This window comes from Adiantum capillus-veneris, chromosome 24 (assembly GCF_014529385.1).
Source record: "Adiantum capillus-veneris isolate H3 chromosome 24, ASM1452938v2, whole genome shotgun sequence".
NCBI classification, from domain to species: Eukaryota; Viridiplantae; Streptophyta; class Polypodiopsida; order Polypodiales; family Pteridaceae; genus Adiantum; species Adiantum capillus-veneris.
This window is the reverse complement of record NC_140954.1, coordinates 23,893,106-23,913,388: the sequence shown is the minus strand read 5'-3', so window position 1 is coordinate 23,913,388 and position 20,283 is coordinate 23,893,106. Positions and strand designations below refer to the sequence as shown.

Sequence of the window (20,283 nt, the reverse complement as noted above, 5' to 3'; positions counted from 1 at the left end):
CATATGCAAGATTGGAATTTATGGGACACTCATGTGGATGTGATTTTTGCCCACCATATCTATGCTTCTCTTGTGCAAGACTCTTGGATGGCTGATCACTGTAATGCGCTCTGGGCTTCGCACAAATCTGACTGATGGTGGGGACAGGCTCTCACTGCAATTTGGAAGTCTCACTTGCCTCTTAAGGAGCGTTGGTTTCTTTGGCGTTGTTTGTTGGGAGTCCTTCAAGTTGGAGCTCTCCTTGCGGTGTGTCACATTAGCTCCTTTCACTGTGTCAGCTGCTCTGCTCTACTGATGAGAATGTCAGACATCTGCTTTGGGATTGTCGCTGCACCAAGGCATTCCTTCACCACGTTTCTGCTTGTATCCATCCTCAATTTCCCTCAATGGTTTTCCACAAATGATTCTGGCTTTTTGGCATTCTTACAACGATTTGCCACATTCTTTGCATGGGTCGAATTTTGGTCGTTATGGTCTCTATGGCACCATCGCAATCTCTGCATGTTTCACTGGCATGAGGCGGATCCTTTTCCATCGTTCAAGATTTCGCTGAGGCAATCGTTACATTTTGCCTTTGACATTGGGGACATATCCCTAGAAATCTTGCAACTCTTCTATGTTTGCTTTTAGCGATTTTACATCACAGAACACTTCTGTGTTCCTCCCCTTGTATCTGATCTTTTTGGTGGGTTTTCCTCTCTTTGAGGTTTCCCACTTGTAAATTAATCAAATCAAATTTACAAAACATGTGGTGTGGTGTGTGTGTGTGTAAATAGCATTACTCTAGACTAACTTATTCCAAGCTAAGCTAGAAGCTTGGATGGCTGCCAGAGGACAAAAGAGACTTTGCTTTGTGCTGTGCGTGGGCGTGTGTGTGTGTGTGTGAGACAAGTTTAATTCATTGGGTGGCAGCCATAATGGCAACTATACAAAAAAAATGTAACATTCCTTCAAACCCTCCATCTCCAATCTACAATTCATTCATCCACATGATAGTTAAACCATTAACCACAAGAATAGCAATCAAGTATATACAAGTCCAACTATCTCCTAATTTACATGATGACACTAAACCACACCAATGTAGTAATTTTCTAGACATCCCAAGTCAATCACTTAAGAGGGCAAACAAAAAACAAAAGTTATCACCATTGGAGCTCTTCATAAGGTCTTGAGCTTCATTTCTTATTTTGTTTCTCATAGAAATGGGTGGAGAGACATTTTTCCCGTGTCTTGTTGTAGTAGCATGTGGCCCTTGAGGACTCCATCTTCCTATATTGACATCATGATGGTGTCTCTTCCTTATCAATTTGGAGGTCCCCAAAAGAAACTTCTTCCTCTCCTTTATGGAGACTACTAGAAGCCAAGGAGTTTTATCTTTGGTTATTTTGAGCTTCCTTGTTGGGGGTAGTTTGCTTCATCTATCCAATAGCAACCAAATGATTAGCTTGCAATTGTGCTTGCAAATTTGTGTTATCATGGAATGATGAGCATAGTATCTAATTTGAGGCATCCCTTGAGTGAAATCTTCTTCTTACTCACTTCAATGTTTTGCAAGCTCACATCATTTTCTCAAGTGTCAAGCAAGTATAATTCTCTTTGCAAAGCAAGAAAAAGTTCTCGTGGCACCCACACCCATGGTTTAAGATTGTTCATTTACCAGAATCGGTAGGAGGGTTATAATATTGCCCAAATTAGCTCATCAAATCTTTCTAAGCTTCTTAATAGTTCAAAAATGATAAGGCCAAAGGCACCTCCTTAGAGGAGAGTCCACTTTCAAAATAGAAGCTCATAGGGTGTAACTATAATGTTATTTAAAGAAAAAGTAGACGTTGTCTCCCATCTCCTAGTTAATACGCAAGCTCATGATTCACTAAGAATAGTCATATCTTTAACATGAAAAGGATAACCGCATGCCTTGATATCAATGTTACCTTAGTTATGAATTCTGAAACTAATTTTAACTATGAAAATTGATAGAATCCATGTTATAATCACAAATGAATTGTTGTTCAATGAAGAGAAAACCATGATTTGAGAGAAAACACAGAGAGAGAATGGAGATGACACAATAATGAGGGCTAGATTTCACCCGCTCTTAAGAGTAAACTCATCGCTATACATGCTTGTACAATCTGTTGTACTTTCATTAGATCTACAAAGAGATGCTTCTTTGATCACGAAGCCTTCATTCTGCATGAATTCGGAGCCATTATTCATTGAGAGCTCTCATCGATTGTAAATCACATAGAAGCACACCATTCACTACATTTTTCCCTATCAAAGGCTCGAAATCATGTAGTTAGTAGATCTCCAGGTGCGAGTGAGACAATATCGATGAATATAAGTACACGGAGGATATGTTTGTGGCTATGCTAGAGAGAGATATCCATGCATAGAAGTATTTAGCTATGAGCACCACTATAGATAAGGTCATAAGCTAGGGGTAAGAATAAAATAGAGAGTTGTGCTAGAGATTTGGGAAAAGCGTAAGAATGTACACTTCTTGTGTGTGTGTGTGTGTGCACATGGATGTGTGTTTGCATAACTAGAGAGAGAGAGAGAGAGAGAGAGAGAGAGAGAGAGATTTTATTATTGTCCTTGGAGGTCAAATATGACCTATGGGACCACAATTACATGCGACGTAGTATGTGTGTGGCTAATGAGCGATTCTCGATGCTCCAAAATTGTGATGATGAGAGTTGCAATGGAGAGCCCACACTGTGGCTGGGAGAGGAAAGTGTGTAGGTCTAAGTCATGGTGGCTAAAAATGTGAGGGAAGCAAGTTTGAATGTGACCAAAAGCTGAGCACTCTAGTAGTGTGTGGTACTCAGACTCTCGAACTTGCAGTGAACATAATGTGCACAGTCAATTTTATTATACTCCATTGCCCCAATGCCTTGTCTCGCATCGAACGAAGTGGGAGCTAAAAGAATGGCTGCGATAGTGCATATCACTGACAAGGGGATATGCTCAAGCATGTAAGGGTGAGTACGGTTTCCCCTTTCAATGAAGAACATGGTTTTGTAGTTGGGGGCAATATGGGTGGTGTAATGTATGAAGCGCGACCCATCGGATTCCTTCTCAACCATAATACATTGGTGTTGTAGAAAAGCTTCATTCACTTGGGAGCCAATTGAGGCATGAGAGAGAGAGAGAGAGAGAGAGAGAGAGAGAGAGAGAGAGAGAGAGAGAGAGAGAGACCACAAAGCCCTGATTAACAACATAGTTCTTAACCACGTCTTTCCTGAACTAAGCCTCTTGCATACAACTTAGAGACGAGCATCAAACTTGACACCATCAGATCTGCCCTTTGTTCTTTGAGATGTCACCTATGATATAAGTGCCTAACACATGGGCTCAAGAAAATAATATTTTTAATTCCATATATTGTAACCTTTTTATTGACGTAAGAGTATCATTTAACGAGTTTTTTTTTTTAAAGATTGAATAGGAAAACGATGTATTATAATCATGAAAATATATGTATAAGGGTTCTAATAATACCCCTTATCTGCATGAGATATAGTAGTCTTGCGTAGAGTGAATGCCTTAAGCCTCTGCCAAAGTAAGGGTAATGTATCAAGGATAGTTTGCATACGGGAGCTAAAAAAAATTAAATTAATTGCTTCTTGAGGTCCTTATTCTCCACAAGAAATACATTCATTTCATCCTCGTCCTTATAAATCTTAAATTCTAGTTGTTTAGTGTAGGTAAGGAATTTTTACCTCATTACGACTTGCATATAAACCAACTAGAATATCCCAAGACTATTTTGTCATTTTAAATGAAAGAATGAAAGAACGTGTGGAGTAATGGAATGCTTGACAAAGAGTGCAATCAATACATGAGCTCACACATCTTTACCATCCCAATGTGCATGCAATATAGTAGGCAAAACAACTTTAGCAATAAAACGACTATAAATTCCACCATCTACAATAGAGCCTATATCCACAAAAGGTATACATATATCATGACCTTGCAGATGTCCCATGCACCCTTTGCAACCAAAGCATGTTGCATCATCACAAGAGGGCCAATTGGGTGTGTCCATCCTATTTTTCCTCATTAAACAACATGTAAAAAAAATCATTCACGGTTAGTGACTACAACTGATGGAAGTTTCATGGAAAGAGCGAAATGAAAAAAATCAAGATGTGACATAAGACTACAAAGTGCCTATTTTGCATCAATCCACATTCAAGAATTCTATACAAAAGGATAAATTTATGTGTGTAGTGCTACTTGTAGTGGAAAATAGAGGTCAAAACGAGCTAGAATGAAACATTTGAGAGCACTGACCTATACAGTTCCACTCAAAGTCTTGTGACCCTCTCTCACCAAATATCATTTTCATAGCAGAAAGTGAGACAAGAGTAGTCTGGACAAGGGTCTTACTGGGAGATGGTAGGGTGGCAGATTACTTGCCTAACCAAAGATGACATGCGTGCAAAGAGTTGTGGTTCAAATGGTTGTACTTGCAATTGCACCTCATGTAAAGGGCCCAACCAACAAGCATGGACAATTAATGGCTCCAAATTGATTACATTTTGTGATCATAGAGGGCTCCAACATCGGAGTTCTGAGTCTTTTATGTCACGTGAGCCAATCAAAGTAGGCTCTGAGATTTTCATTCTTGTGAGGATAGTTAAAGAGGATGAAATTCTTCATCCAAGGTTCCATTCCAAGCTTGATTGTTTTTCTCTTCAGCCAAGAAGTCTATGTCAAGAAGCAACATTGATGACATTGCATCCTTTTTCTACTCTTTGTGTTTGCACACTCTATCTAAAGGCAACCAGGCGTTGCACTAGAAGAGATCACAAGACATTCCGTAAAGAGGAAGAACAACAAACCCTTTTCTACAATGAGGGTTGCAAGGGAGGAAGGTCCTAATGTAGGGCATATATCAAAGTGATGGTAGCACAACAAGTTAAGGTGCAAGAGAAGCCTAAGAAAAGCTTCCTGCTTCTAGAGGTACCTCTTTGATATTGAGATGAATCTTGATAGTAGAGATCAATCTCTACGTAAAAAAGGGGGTGATTCCATCTTCAAATACACACTATCAAATCTATGAGGATGAAATGGAATCATTCAAACTCAAAATTGTATAATCTATTTGCAGAGGATGTTATCTCTGTAAAACTGTAAACAACAAGAATTCATTTCATAGCCTTATCATCCAATTTCATGTCTAGTTGCTCATGTACTAAAAGTCGTGTGCGTGCGTGCGAGTATGAATCTAAAAGTCGTGTGTGTGCGTGCGAGTATGAATCTATGAGTGTGCGCATGTCTTATTGCATGCTTTGATGTGTGTTGTGAAAATGTGTACAACTTCAAGCCAATACACTAGCAATGCTTGATTTTTAACCATACACCATGCCATCTCCAAAAGTGAATTGTTTTTCCTCTCAACTATGCAATTTTGTTGATTGTTATTTGGCACTACATATTTGTGTTTCATCCCATCACCTGCTAGAAATGCAATGTACCCCCCCCCCCCCCCCCCCCCCCCCCCCATCACGCGTAGGGTGGCCATAATATAACTAGTACATTTTCAGGCATAAATAGAAATTGCTCGAAGCACATGACTTGGGACTTTGCTCTAAATGAATATATCCATGCATGCTTGCAGTAATTCATGAAGTACAAATAATTTGGTGGAGTATGCATCGAACTACAAAGTATGGAAAAGATGCAAAGTTGGGACGCTGCGATAACATAATGGGGCTATATCATGCGTATATTTGGTTTGCAAACAGATCACACAAAAAACCTGAGATCACACTTTGCATTCAGTTTAAGCTTAATTTAGAAGAAATAGGTCTTAAGCTTCCATGACATGCTCTCAATGGTGGAAAAAGTCCTCTCCCCTTTCTTGGCCATACTGTGACGGCCCAAAGTTGGGCGCGTCATGTGGAGGTGCGTGGTGGGCGCGTTTGCCTTCAAAAAGCCCGGCTCGGCTTGTGGCCGGCTCGGGTCGCGTTCCGTTCCGTGGGTCCGCGGCCGTGGTGTGTTCCGAGGGTCTCGCGTTCCGGGTCCCTAGCCCCATGTAGCCCCAAGCTCCCCCGCACTCAAGGAGGGTCATAGCGTGCCCTGGGGAACCTTGCGTGGAGCCCCCACGGTGCACGAGTGTGTGGAGTGGGGCTAACGTGTTTAGGTGGGGGGTCCCCATCCCGTGGCCGTTTCCGGGAGGCTCATACCCCTTATATACACCCCCGGTTGAAGAAAGTTCGACGTCCTCGTCGAACAAAGGGAGAAAAGAGAGCTTGGCTATGCATAGGCCAAAGGTCTAAGGGGTGCATATAGTGCAAAGTGCGTGAAAACTGTACCTGAAATGCAAGTAGATAGCATGCTTTGTTTTTGGAATTTTTGGAATAAAGTGTGTGTATTTTGTGTGTTTTGGCAGAAGGCTGAAAAAGATATGCTTTGAATACCCAAGTAGAATTCCCCATACTTGAGCATTCCCCAAAAGGTAACCCGAGGTGCGCGGAGCCACCTGCTGCGTTGGCCCGCGCGGAGACTTCTTTGAAAGCCGAATTTGAAGTAAAGTCCATCGCAATGCAGCCCTTGCGAAGTTGCAAGGAAACTTACCGTCATTTTGACGCGCGTTGTAGACTTAGGCTGACACCAGCTTTGGTTTCCAATCGCTGAATTTTGAATCGGGTAAGGTTACTTGGTTAGATTCAGTCTTTAGGTTGAAGTAGCTTTGGTCGTCATGACACCATGAAGGCTTTGGCTGAATCTTCAATCGTCAAACTGATCCCAGTTGGTCCCTGTGTGGACCTCATTTGGAGGGCTAGCTCGGTGCCCCTTTGGTCTCTTGTAGACTTGAATGGGTCTTGAGCTCAGCATAGGCCACAAAAGTGGCCGGGCGCGACGAACTAAGTTGAGTTAGTCCATCGCGTCTTTCTCTTTGATTTTGTTCCCAAGAGCCTTGTCTGGCTCGCATCTTTCCTTTGTGTTTGGAGTAATGGACTTGTAGTGTGGCCATCTCTGGGCCATTGTGTGTGTACGTTTTGCCTTGGCGCTCGCATGTTGAGCGAAGTAGCATGTAGTAGTATGAGTGGCGGGTCGTAGGTTGCCCGTAGCCGAACTGAGTGGTATTAGTAGCCTGAGTGGCGGGTCGCAGGTTTGCCCGTAGCCTCCCCCCTCCTGGGTTTGGCGAACTGAGTCGTAGCAGTAGTATGAGTGGCGGGTCGTAGGTTTGCCCGTAGCCTCCCCCCTCCTGGGTTTGGCGAACTGAGTGGCGGGTCGTAGGTTTGCCCGTAGCCTCCCCCCTCCTGGGTTTGGCGAACTGAGTGGCGGGTCGTAGGTTTGCCCGTAGCCTCCCCTCTCCTGGGTTCGGCGAACTGAGTGGCGGGTCGTAGGTTTGCCCGTAGCCCCCCCCTCCTGGGTTTGGCGAACTGAGTGGCGGGTCGTAGGTTTGCCTGTAGCCTCCCCCCTCCTGGGTTTGGCGAACTGAGTGGCGGCAGTAGCGTTGGCGGCCCCGCACGTTGGGTAGCGCCGTTTTGAGTCCTGGAGCCTCCCCCTTCCTTGGGTTCGGCTTGGTTGATTTCCTGGAGCTCTGATACCAAGTGTGACGGCCCAAAGTTGGGCGCGTCATGTGGAGGTGCGTGGTGGGCGCGTTTGCCTTCAAAAAGCTCGGCTCGACCCGTGGCCGGCTCGGGTCGCATTCCGTTCCGTGGGTCCGCGACCGTGGTGTGTTCCGAGGGTCTCGCGTTCTGAGTCCCTAGCCCCACGTAGCCCCAAGCTCCCCCGCACTCAAAGAGAGTCATAACGTGCCCTGGGGAACCTTGCGTGGAGCTCCCACGATGCACGAATGCGTGGAGTGGGGCTAACGTGTCTAGGTGGGGGGTCCCCATCCCGTGGCCGTTTCCGGGAGGCTCATACCCCTTATGCATACAAAACGTTGGCGAGCACCTTCTCAATCATGCAGCACCCCGGTGTGAAAGGTTTTGTAGCCTTGGAGTCACATGCAAGCCTAGACAAGTAGCAGGAAAATGGAAACTAAACCGAAGGGCGGGTAGACGACTACGCTGCCCCTCAGTGCGCTCGATATGTGTATGGGGGCCGATTCGCGTAACGCTAAGAGTTTGATTCGCCGAAGATCTCTCCGTCCTCTTTCTTGCCCCAGTGCTGCGTATCGAGCATGCAATGACACAAGAACCTCTCTACCGAATCGACATAGAGTTGGGTATGCAATGCAGAGCAAAATACGTTCTATAGAGGAGGCAGAGACCACGGAGATGAGCGGGTTTCTGATGTGAGCTCAGGCCACGAGGATCGGATGTATGTCCCGAGCTTTTATTAGGGGCAGACACAAGCTTCCACCAGCCCTTCTCAATGTTATAGATAGCCATGGAGCCTTCCCCAGAGGATGTCATCCTCGAAGAAGAGATTGACCCCAATTATGAGCCAACAGAGGAAGGTATGAGACGCATGCTTTTCTCTTCCTTCTGTCGATGGCTTCAAGCAATTCAAACCACTGCTTTTGTAAAATATGCGGGCATTGTATTTTGAGAGTTTAAGGTGATACATTGGGGCAGTCAGTGCTTAGAAAAAAAATCAGCCCTTGTGTATATGAAAGTGTAACTGTACTCGGTTTTCTCGCTGAGGGATGGTCTTGCTTGGAAGATACATCATGCAAACTTGCAACCAAAAGGGCTGCCATATACAGCTTTATTGAACATCACTTTCATATCTTTTCAATTCTAGGCATGTCCCATATATTGCTTAGCTAGGAGGGCGTTCTAGCGTGCCTTTCTACCTTTTCAAGTAATCCTTTCACTTACACCACTTTGTTTTCTTGGTAAGCTGGCTATTATTGTAACTTTGGGTGTTGTTCAATGTCATTGGCTTTAGCTATCAGGAATCTATCCTTCCGCAAGCTTTATTGCTCAACCCTTAAATCTCAAACCTCCTTTGCTATTGTGTGTGAGAGAGAGAGAGAGAGAGAGAGAGAGAGAGAGAGAGAGAGAGAGAGGAGGCAAAACAATCATTGCAAAGTTCCGCACCCCACTCCCAAACGAGTGAACACACCCCCAATTTAGATTAGCTACTTCCCATTTTGTGTATTGAAACCCACTGTAGCTATACCTCCTAGGAGTCTTGAGGGTTTTTTTAAAAGCTTTGTACTTTTTTTTAAAATGCCTTTATGGCATGGATGACCATTGGATGTAACCAAGATGTATATGATCTGTTCTAAAGGTCAAGTTGGCCTCTAAAGGATGTTAATTCTCTCTCTCTCTCTCTCTCTCTCTCTCTCTCTCTCTCTCGTCTACACACAAGTGCGTACTCATTATGTCACTACATGGCGTTTCTAACCTCGTTTCCATTTTGGAGTCATGGGTGTTTCTGGTTCACGCACAAGAGTGATTTCAATTTCTTGGTAACTATGGTGTGTAGGCTTGCCATGTCTGCAACTCGTCACATACTCCCTTCTCAAAGGAGCAATCGCCCTCAATTACACTTGTGTTAACACAAACTCAAACGACATTGTTAGCAGTGATTGTCCCATGCAGACAAAGTCAATCTTTTAAACACAAATCCTTTGATGGAGAGAGAATGCTCAAATCATTCTACTCTGAACGCAGATACAAATATCACATAGATCACAAAAAATCGTATGCATCAATCCCGATGGTTTGTATGAGGTGAGTCGGTGCTAGCGCAAGAAGTGCTCAAGTGTGCCTCGTTTATGGATCAATTTGGTGTTGGTTTGTGACACATAATACACGGCTCCATAGGACGTCCTTTGAAGCTTACCTCCACAATTATGTCTAATCACATTGTTAAACCCGGTATAACAATCTTGTGATGGTTTGTACCTTCTCATCACATAGCCCAATAGTATATCCAACACATATATCCTGGTAGTCCTAAGGCTATGTGTTTCCGCTCTTAAAGACTAATACATCAATTAAATAATGGGTTGTATTAGTCAACTTATTAATTAAAAGAAACGATGTCACGTGCACATGGCTCTGTGTGCCACGTGGAGATGCTTCATCGACTTCCAGAGCCAATTTTGTCTCTATCCCTAGATAGAAGTGTCCAAAATCCTAGGAGGATTAGTACCTGCAATTTTGTGAGCCTATTCACATGACTTGCATGTCCGGACGAGTCCATTAGATTAGGTTTTTCAGTTTTGGAACCCTCTTGCATAAATGGTTTGTACAAGCGTGGGCATCTGGCATGGCGTGCATGTGGTTATAGGCTAGTAGAATCCAATGAGCCATTTCCGCGTCAATTGGATTCCAAGGTTGGCAGACGTGTGACAGTTTTACCCAGAAACTTAGCCGAAGTCAAGTTTATTAATAAATCATTAGAATGATTTATTTTTATAACTTTTTCTTCAACTTTTGCCCTACCTAAGCCTTAAAAAGTCTATAACCAGTATCCTACCCTATAAATGGAGCAAGGGAGCCAACATTCTGGATTAGATGAACAAGCACTAGAGCTAGCCCCATTGTTTTTGCATGCTCTCAGCATTTTTGCTCCTACATAACAGATCAGCCCTAGTGTGTCCAACATTCTCAGCCAGCACCAGATCTAGCTCTACCGTTTTCAGCAAATCAGCCCTAGCGTAGCGCTTGAGTTTTTGCTTCCCTTTGTGAGCCACAAGCTGGATCAGCCCTAGTAGAGCAGGGTTTTCGGTTTTCAGGCCTTGCCATTGCCCGAAAGTGGTGGATTTGTGGACGCTATCTTCCCTGCTGCAACCCGGACCTTCGGCAACCCATTCAGCCTCTTCTCGGCCATTCCCTCGTTGCAACGAGTGCTCCCATTGCTGTCCATTATCGGCTCCATCATCATGCGTTCTCAGCCCTTCATTCCTCTCACATCGGGAGCGCAAATCAGCCCCAAATCTACCCCTTGGTGGCCATCAAGACGGACCCAAAGGTGCATCAAATCATCCTCGGAGGTGCTTCATTTTGAAGAGTTGCCGCGGCGACATCCCCCATTCGAGTCAGTAGAGTCCGCATTGAGGTATTGCATGTGTGTACATTCCATTTACACAATCAGAAGCAAATACCACATCGGCAATGGTGTGGGGGATGAGCCAAGGATTCATCTAGAACTTCCATCATATAACAATTTAATCGAAGCCTCAAGAGGAGCCTCTTATTTTTGAGGAGTTATTTGGCGGTTTCACGAGACATCATACAGAGGGTTTGCCATGGCTTGTGGGCATTCCAAAGAACATATCCATCTTCATCTCCCGTTGGGAGTCGCTCTTGCCAATCTTCCCGCGTAGGGCTAGGCTGGTCGATAACATTTGAGGACATTAGCGCTTGCATATCTAGCCATTCGCTCGCGCATTCATCCGGTTTAGAGTTTGGTTAACACCATCCATGTTGGGGTAGCAAAGGCTTGCCGGTAACCAACAAGGGAATCGTCGATCAAAGAAGAAATCCATTGGTTGCGAGTAGATGTATCATCACCATCCCTGTCTATTGCCACATCACCTAGGGGAGCTTCTCTCAAAAGTGGCCGTGAAGGACATCATCTAGAAGGCCATTCATTCAAGATCATCTTATGGCTTGCATGGATTCGGTACGTGTACCTCGCCTTAAGCAAGAGGGAATTGTCAAAGTCGATGATGAGAGAGAGAGAGAGAGAGAGAGAGAGAGAGAGAGAGAGAGAGAGAGAGAGAGAGAGAGAGAGAGAGAGAGAGAGAGAGAGAGAGAGAGAGAGAGAGAGAGAGAGAGAGAGAGAGAGAGTTCTCTTGAACCAATCAACCTTGGGAATGAATATCTGATACAATGTACAATGGGGGCAAGAGGTCACATATATACCCAGCTCAGTAAATTGCCCTACCTAGACTTTGACAAATAAGTAAAATAAATACCTCATTGGGCAGTTCACTTGAGATGTCTAAACTCTAACACACTCTTTGGCATCTGTAGCTTATAGTGGACATAATAGTGAGACCAAGTTGATGAAGAAGCTACCATGGACACCCCAATAACTGTACACTCCACTGGATACACCTCGGATTTGCTACCCTTCACTTTGTTCCTTAGAAGAATGCCATCTTGAGCATCGGTTGCCTTTTAGCAAATTGAACTGTAGACCACACTACGTCCAAGAATCCCCATTCGTGAACTGTGAACACGTCATGTCCAAAATACTTTCTGTCACAAAATGGTGATGTGGCATGACCACCCGAGAGCAGAGGACACACAGATGATGACGTGGCAGACTGCACTCGTGAAAAGCGTTGACAGCATGCTGTACGATAGAATCCGGAATTTGCATTGACATGCTGACGTGGCAACAGTGGTAAGTGCGGATTTCCGCAAAATGCGTTGACATGCTGACGTGGCAAAATTGTACAAAATTCCGCTTTTTGTGTTGATGCTTTTTTTTGGCAATTTTAGGCATCCCTTGTAAGAATAAAAGGACCCTTAGGCCCTAGGGGCCTCACTCTTCAGAGCATTTGGACACAGAGTCTGAGAGCAGAGGACCCCTCGGGAGTTGTACTTTCTCAAGCATTAATATAAAAGAAATACCGAAAGGGACGCCAGTCTTTGGGGCCAATCTCTTTGGGCATGGAACTACGTCAGGCCGTGTCGACCAAATTGAACTGCGATTTTAAAGTTGTGGAGTATTTGAAGTGATTCTCTCGTGTGTCATGTCGGATTCTCTGCTTTGGGTGCCCAAGCCTGTGACAGTGGTATCAGAGCATCAGGCGCACTTGGGCACTTTGGAAATTGTTATTGAAGAATCTTCGTGCCTCGACCCCGGACTTATTAGCCACTCAAACCCTTACTTCATTGCGCATCGGGCGCGCTCCCGTCTTCATCGCTCTGTCTTAGAGTGCATAAGCCATAAAGAATCCTAGATTACACATGTTCCTGTGGAGAATCTGACAGAGATAACACCTCTCAGCGGGAAGGCAAAGGAGAGTTGAAATTTGACGCGTGAACTGAAGAAAAGAATGAAGATTTGGGTAAATTTTTTCGATAGAAAAGTTTGCCAGAGCGAAGTATAAGCGTTAACTACAGGTTGACACGTGCGTGAAAAGGTTCATCAAGTAATCAAGAGACCCGAGATTTGCGAAACACTTGAAGGATTACCCGATTGATGAGATTCACTCGAGATGGCGCTCTCAGGACGAAGCTTAAAGGACAGATGAGTGTAGAAAAGCGGAAGCTTTACTCGCAAGAAGAGCTGAAGCAAAATTGTTGACCAGAAGATGAACCAAATACTAGAAAGGACACTGAAAGGGATAGTGATGTACTGACAATCTGGTTGTTTGTGATAGATAACTGGAAAAGCGAGGAACTCGCATCTATATGGATTGAAAAGCATGGAGCTGGACATTCACTTTTTTGCAATGAGGTGAGCCATCTCCTTGCATGTTTTGCAAGTGAAATCGAGGATGAGATGGTGAGATCGGGAGCGACAGAAGCTCAAAAATGGATCCATCAATTCAAGATAAGAATGACGAATTTGAATGAATGGATGATGACGCATGCTGAATGATTCTAGTGCATCAAGATTCCCATATGAATGAGTCTATGAGATGACTGGATACTGTGGTGAGCGCATCAAGAGTTCCTGCGGGATGAGATGGCTACACAGGGATCTAAGTGCATCAAGACTTCTGGACGGATGAGATGACTAGATGATTGAAACATTGTGTTTAGTGAGGACTAAGTGTGTGAATGAAGAACTTTAAAGTAGGAATTCCGAAGATGATATATGTATGAGATTAATGTTCTCTGGAAGAACTTGCTAGATGTATGCAGATAACAGGCGAAATTGATGATAATGGATGACAAATTTGGAGCAATGACAACTTGAGAATGAACCTGACAACGATAAGTATCATGAATTTTGCATGTAACTAATGGAAGAACCTGCTATTTGTGAACAGGTAACAGGATTAAGAATGAGATGATGATGATTTTGGAGCAGTGACAACTCCCAAATGAACGTGATAACGAATCATGAATTTTGAATCACGACTGATTCCATGAAACTGTAGTGAGCTCATCAAGAGTTCCTGTGGGATGAGATGGCACACAACTAGAACTGAATAATTGAACCACTCTGTTAAATATAAACTTAGTGATGGATTGGGATCTTCGGAAATGATTACTCCCACACGACAGTGATGGAGTACAGATGGAATGATCACTCGCACACGACTGTGTTGGAGTGTGCAGAAATCTATGGACATGATCGCAATATGGGATTAGTCAATCCGACATCAGTGAGATCTGGGATAGATCTAGATGCGATTGCTAAATACATTGCTAGGAATCATGCTCCTAAATCAAAACCGAATCCATAGACGTGATGTCACAAACTAGTGCCGTGGCATGTCCACGCGGTTGATGACGTGGCAGAACCGTACGGACTGACTACGAAATCCTCAATTCACACTTACTGGCTGACGTGGCAGATTGTACGGACGCTCAGAAAACTCATTGACTGGCTGACTGACAGTCGTACGGATTTTCCGCGTTTTACGCTAGCTGTTGACGTCGCCTGCCTGTACGATTTCCGCAATCAACGTTGAGTGCTTTTTATGGCAGATTTTTAACCAAATAGCTTTTGGGGCCTAATTGTTTTTTATTTACTACTTTTGGGGGCTTTGCTTTTTGGCATCCCTTTGTAACCTTTATAAGTGACCCAAAGGGGCTCACTTCTCAGAGCATCTGGACGCAGAGTTTAAGAGCGAGCACCCGCAGGCAGTTGTACTTTGCTCAAGGATTAATATAAAAGAAATACCGAAAGGTGCGTCGGTCTTTGAGGCCTATCTCTCTTGGCACGGAACTATGCCGGGCCGTGTCGATCTATCTTAAATTTGTGAAGTGTTTTGAAGTGAATCTCTGCTGTGTCACGACTGAATCTTGACTTGGCGTGTCCAAGTTTGTTACAATGGTATCACAGCACGGTCGATTTCTCTTCTGTCAGGAAATCCGATCCCTTTTCTCGCGACACTTATGGATTCCGAAAAGAACCAATCAACCTCTTCGGCAACCGTTGAGGCGGGAGGAGGCAACACAGAAAATTCAAACGACTTAACAGAAGATGATTACGGGCCACCTCGGCCTACACAGTATGAACTTTTGGAGATGCAACAGGTTGACGAGTGCACAAAGCAGATGCTTCAGTTTGCTAAAGATCCCCAGTTTGCAAAATTTTTGACTAAGAAGTCCATGGCTGAAGTACATACTTAGTGTGGCAGAAAGCCACCGAACAACCAATCAAACCGTCAATCAAGAAATGTCACGTGCACATCTAACCCTATGTGCATGTGGACAAGCTACTTCTTCATGACAAGGGTTCAGTTAGCTTAGGAAGTGTTCTGGCACCTTCGTGAGTCTGTTCGTAGACCGTGCATGTCCAGACACTTAGAGTAGTTGCATTTCCTCTGGTTGCACACAACATGATCATCAGATTACAGTCAGTACCCATTAGGAGCATTTTATAGTGCACAGAAACTATTTTTCCTATTTTAGCCATTTTTCACTTACTATTATTAAGTGACTTTGTTGGGAAACTAGGTAGGGCAATTTGGCCAAGTCAATATATAAGGAAACCTAGCGCTAGCACTTTCTATCAGAAGAGGCAGTAGGGACTCAATGTTCGAGAGTGCACCTTCTCAGCAAGAACCTTGGCGAAACAACCTAGCGTTTTCAGCCATCAAGAACAACCTAGCGTTTTCAACATTTGCAGATCAGCCCGAACGTTTTGCAAGTTGCAGATTCTCTAGCGTTTTGCAGCAAATATCAACATCGGCCCTAACATTTTTTGGAACAACAAATCAGCCTAGCGTTTTGCAGTTCCTTGGCGAGAGAACCACTTTTTGCATCAGTGTTTTGCATTTTCAGCAATCAGGATCCGTACCGCAGCCCCCAAACCTCGCAGATCTCACCTTCCTGCAGGCAGATCCTCGCTGCTTGGTCAGACACTTAGAGCAGTTGCATTTCCTCTGGTTGCACACAACATGATCATCAGATTACAGTCAGTACCCATCAGGAGCATTTTACAATGCACATAACCTATTTTCCCTACTTTAGCCATTTTTCACTTATTATTATTAAGGGACTTTGTTGGGAAACTTGTCACAAAGTGATGACGTGGCTACCGACAACAGAAACCCTAAATTCTGCTTGAAACCCTAAAATTCCTGCAAACCCTTATTTTTTGCCAGAAACCCTAATTTTCACAAACCCTAATTTCTGGAAACCCTAACCCTAACTGCTGACAGAAAACCCTAATCAGGCGGGGAATGCCACGTGGCAGCAAGTACGGATTTCCGGGATTTGCGGCGTAAATTACGGAAAGCTGAGGAAAAGCATAGGCGACGCTATTTACTTTTTTTGGCTACGCTTTGAGAGAAAGAGAGAGAAAAAGAGAACTTGCTTTATTTTTTTTTTCTGGCTCTCATTGAGAGAAAGAAAAACTGCTTTTGCTTTCAAGCTTTTGGGGCTCTGCTTTTGGGCATCCCTTGTAACATTTAAATATATGGATTAGGGCTCACTTCTCAGAGCATTTGGATGCAGAGTCTGAGAGTGAAACCCTAACCGCTCTTTGTACTTTGACATTGATTTAATACATAAAGAAATATTGAAAGGGGTGCCAGTCTTTGGGGCCAATATCTCTAGGCACGGAACTCCGCCGGGCCAGTGCAAATCTATTGTGATCTGTGAATTGTTTTGAAGCGGTTATTTGGTGCTGTCGCGATTGATTCTTGACTTGGAGTGTATAAGTTTGATACAGTGGTATCAGAGCACGACCGATTTCTCTTCTACGGGAAATCCGATCCCCAATTTTTTTTCCGAAGCACCTATGGCTTCACGCAAGGATCAGCCGACTCCCTCTGCATCTGGAGATGCGGGCAGGGATCACAACGAAGATTCATACAGAGAGTATGGCCCGCCTCGGCCTACTCAGGCGGAGCAAAGAGAGATGAAGCGTCGTCAATTGATCGGCGATGCAACAAAGATGATGCTCAGTTTTGCGAAGGATCCGAAATTGGTAAAATATATGAGCGAGACTTCTTTTCAGGAAGTGCATGCGCAGTGACAGAAAACCACACCACCACCCCTGAAACCCGCTCTCAAGAAACCTTCTGATCACAAACAATATTAAGAGAAGGAATTACAAGAGGTGGTTGATGCACGGATTGCTCAGCTTTTTGACGCGCAAAAGAAAGCCAAAAAGCATGGTGAAACTGGCCCGTAGTGGGGCGGTGGGCTTTGGCTTTCACCCGAAATTCTTTACTTTAGACACACACACAGAGCACTTTGCAAAGGAAACCTGCGACGGGAATTAACACTTCATCACACACGGCTCGGAAGCTAGAGTGCCCTGAGCAGACGTCGACAACCTATAGGCCCCAAAATTGGCGCCCCTTTCGGTATTTCTTTATACTCTGAGAGGGTAAATTTACAAAGTAGAGTCCTGGGAATCATTTATGTGTATCAAGCTAGATACCACGTGCTTTGGCCAAATTTCGGCAGCATAACAGTCCCAAAACTTGCGCGAAACCAATTCCCCTGCTGGAACTCACTTCCACTGGCATAAACCCTCTGATTCCTGCCCAAAAACAGTAAATTCAGCACGTTGTATTTACTGGTTTTTGCCCTGTTTTCAGCCCCAAACAGTCCCCTAACTGTCCTCTGCCAATGGGGCACTATTTCCAATGGTTCTGGCGTCCGTATGGCTGAAAAACAGTCAATTTACAGTGCATACACAGCGCTGAAAACGCACCTGTACGGTGAGGTTATGACCCTCACCGGTGCCTGCTTTGGAGTAGCAGTTAGCTACCCCTGTTCGTGCTCAAGGAGGCTCTTGCCTCAACACAAAAGCATGAAACCACACAGCTGTACATCAGTCAAATGAAGAGCCCTCTTGTGGGGCATCACATAACTGCACGTAGGGGAGAGAGGGAGCAGTGTGTAGCGTGCAACCACACAGCTGTACATCAGTCAAATGAAGAGCCCTCTTGTGGGGCATCACCTAACTGCACGTAGGGGAGAGAGGGAGCAGTGTGTAGCGTGCAGGCCATCACTCCTAGCACCACACTGTACATCGGAGGGAAAGAAAGCACTCCATAGCTCTTAACCTGTGAACAGGTTCTCAATGAAGCATCCCCCCAACATAAATCGAGCGCCCCCTCTGCTGTCCTTAATCTGTAATGCATCTGTGAACAAATAGATGCAAAAAGGAGAAGATTTCCATGGCTGCCAAAACCTGCGTATCGCTGAAAATGCAGCAAAACAGCCCTGTAAACACGCATCTGATGCCTTCCAATGCTGAAAATGAGCTCCTTGGACCTAGGTGAAGTCATAGGAAGCTCAAAAATGGAGAGAAATGGCTGAGAATCACAGTTATCAGCCTCCAAAATTGCTCCAGAAAGTCAGTGACGAGTTCTGTTCTCCCAAACTTGGTAAACTGTCCAAAATGTGCCACTTGGCACTCATACATGCAATTTCCGTGCATTGGGCTTCCTGCTTAAAAATCTCTTAACTGGTGCATCAGTTGACTTTGCAGCAGAGTAATAAAATGCTCCCCTTGTCATTCCGAAGGTAATGACGCGAACACATTTCATGGCCTAAAATAGCAGTTCCCTAATTTTTAGGAGATGCTTCCGTTGGGCTCCCACTGGTCATCTGACCATCTATCCTCATTGGGACCGCATCCAAAAGTGCAATGTGGCCCAACTGTCGGATACTTTCTGTTGGTAGTCACACCTTGACTTTAGGCCTTTATTGAGTTCACTTCCTAGTATCCACCAACTTGCTAATTGCGACGAGGGAACCTATATGATCTTGCTCTGAGCCTAGACATCCTCTTACTATACGAATTCCAGTGCCGACCACTTCCCGTCTGCGGGTAAAACTACCGTTCACATTGGCCATACAATGTCCGACCGTTTGCTACTTCAAGAAGAGGGTTTCAAAAATAAAACAAAACCCATTGGAAAGAAACCAACAACTAAGGTTAGCAGTTGCCACGTCCTCGTGACATACCCCCCTCTTGAAATCGCAAACGTCCTCGATTGCATACCATAAATACATGCCATAGATGATCTTGTGTTGTAAGCACCCTTTTATCATCGCATGTATCCGCAAGAAAGACTGTGAAAACAGATGTACAAATGACTTAATGAGACCTTCATACTTTTGTCAAACTGTACACTGCTGTTGCACTGAATCCATGAGTACATTTGATGTGCTAGCTCTATCATTACCCCTCCTTTGCAGACATTGGGTTGGGGCATACGTAGGCTGTAACCCAAAGGCCTCAAGGTAAAGCTGCAATACATTTGGTGACTCTGGAAGTTCATGCTCTTCCATCCACTTTGCATCCATAGGTGGATAGTTCTTGAACTTCACCACATAGCATCTTGCAACCTGTCCCTTAACTTTTTACCTGTGCAAGAGGCTCTTGCCTCTGCAAACGAGCATAATTCCACAACAGTGACGTACCACCCACGACCAAGCAAGCTCAAATTTCAAGATGATTTACCAATGCGTCATAGAATCCAAGCAATCGCCTCAGAGAATCGGCAAGTAGCGTGTCACCTGGCATACCCACATCACTCCTGCAGGAGATCTAGTGGCCAATCTACCACCGTGAGACCTCTCCCTATCTCATCTTGGTTCATACTTGCAAACCCTAAAAACGCAGCAGAAAATCATCCCTAATTTGACCACTTTTTGGCAGGGCGAACATGCGGAATTTCGTGTCTGTCCTGTGAAGAGGAACCCTCTTCCATAATGCCCTTCCCTTTGTCGGCCATAGTGTAATCCCGTGTTCCTGTACTCTGTGTCTTTACCCAAAACAACCGAGGCTCACTTTTTGAGAAAAAGTGATTGATGTCCTGGCAATGGAACCATGAAACCGGCCCGTAGTGGGGCGGTGGGCTTTGGCTTTCACCCGAAATTCTTTACTTTAGACACACACACACAGAGCACTTTGCAAAGGAAACCTGCGACGGGAATCAACACTTCATCACACACGGCTCGGAAGCTAGAGTGCCCCGAGCAGATGCCGACAACCTATAGGCCCCAAAATTGGCGCCCCTTTCGGTATTTCTTTATACTTTGAGAGGGTAAATTTACAAAGTAGAGTCGTGGGAATCCTTTATGTGTATCAAGCTAGATACCACGTGCTTTGGCCAAATTTCGGCAGCATAACAGCCCCAAAACTTGCGCGAAACCAATTCCCCTGCTGGAACTCACTTCCACTGGCATAAACCTCTGATTCCTGCCCAAAAACAGTAAATTCAGCACGCTGTATTTACTGGTTTTT

General features: G+C 44.5%; 1 protein-coding gene across 1 annotated transcript in view; it reads left to right on the top strand.

Annotated features, from left to right (window-relative positions):
* The first annotated feature begins 7,934 nt into the window (after positions 1–7,934).
* Positions 7,935–20,283, top strand: part of LOC147426092 (uncharacterized) — a 65,021-nt gene continuing 52,672 nt past the window's right edge. Inside the window, exon 1 of the mRNA XM_086497916.1 lies at positions 7,935–8,431. Coding sequence (XP_086354042.1) covers positions 8,362–8,431 — 70 coding nt within the window. The 5' untranslated portion in view covers positions 7,935–8,361. The remainder of the gene's footprint in view (positions 8,432–20,283) is intronic.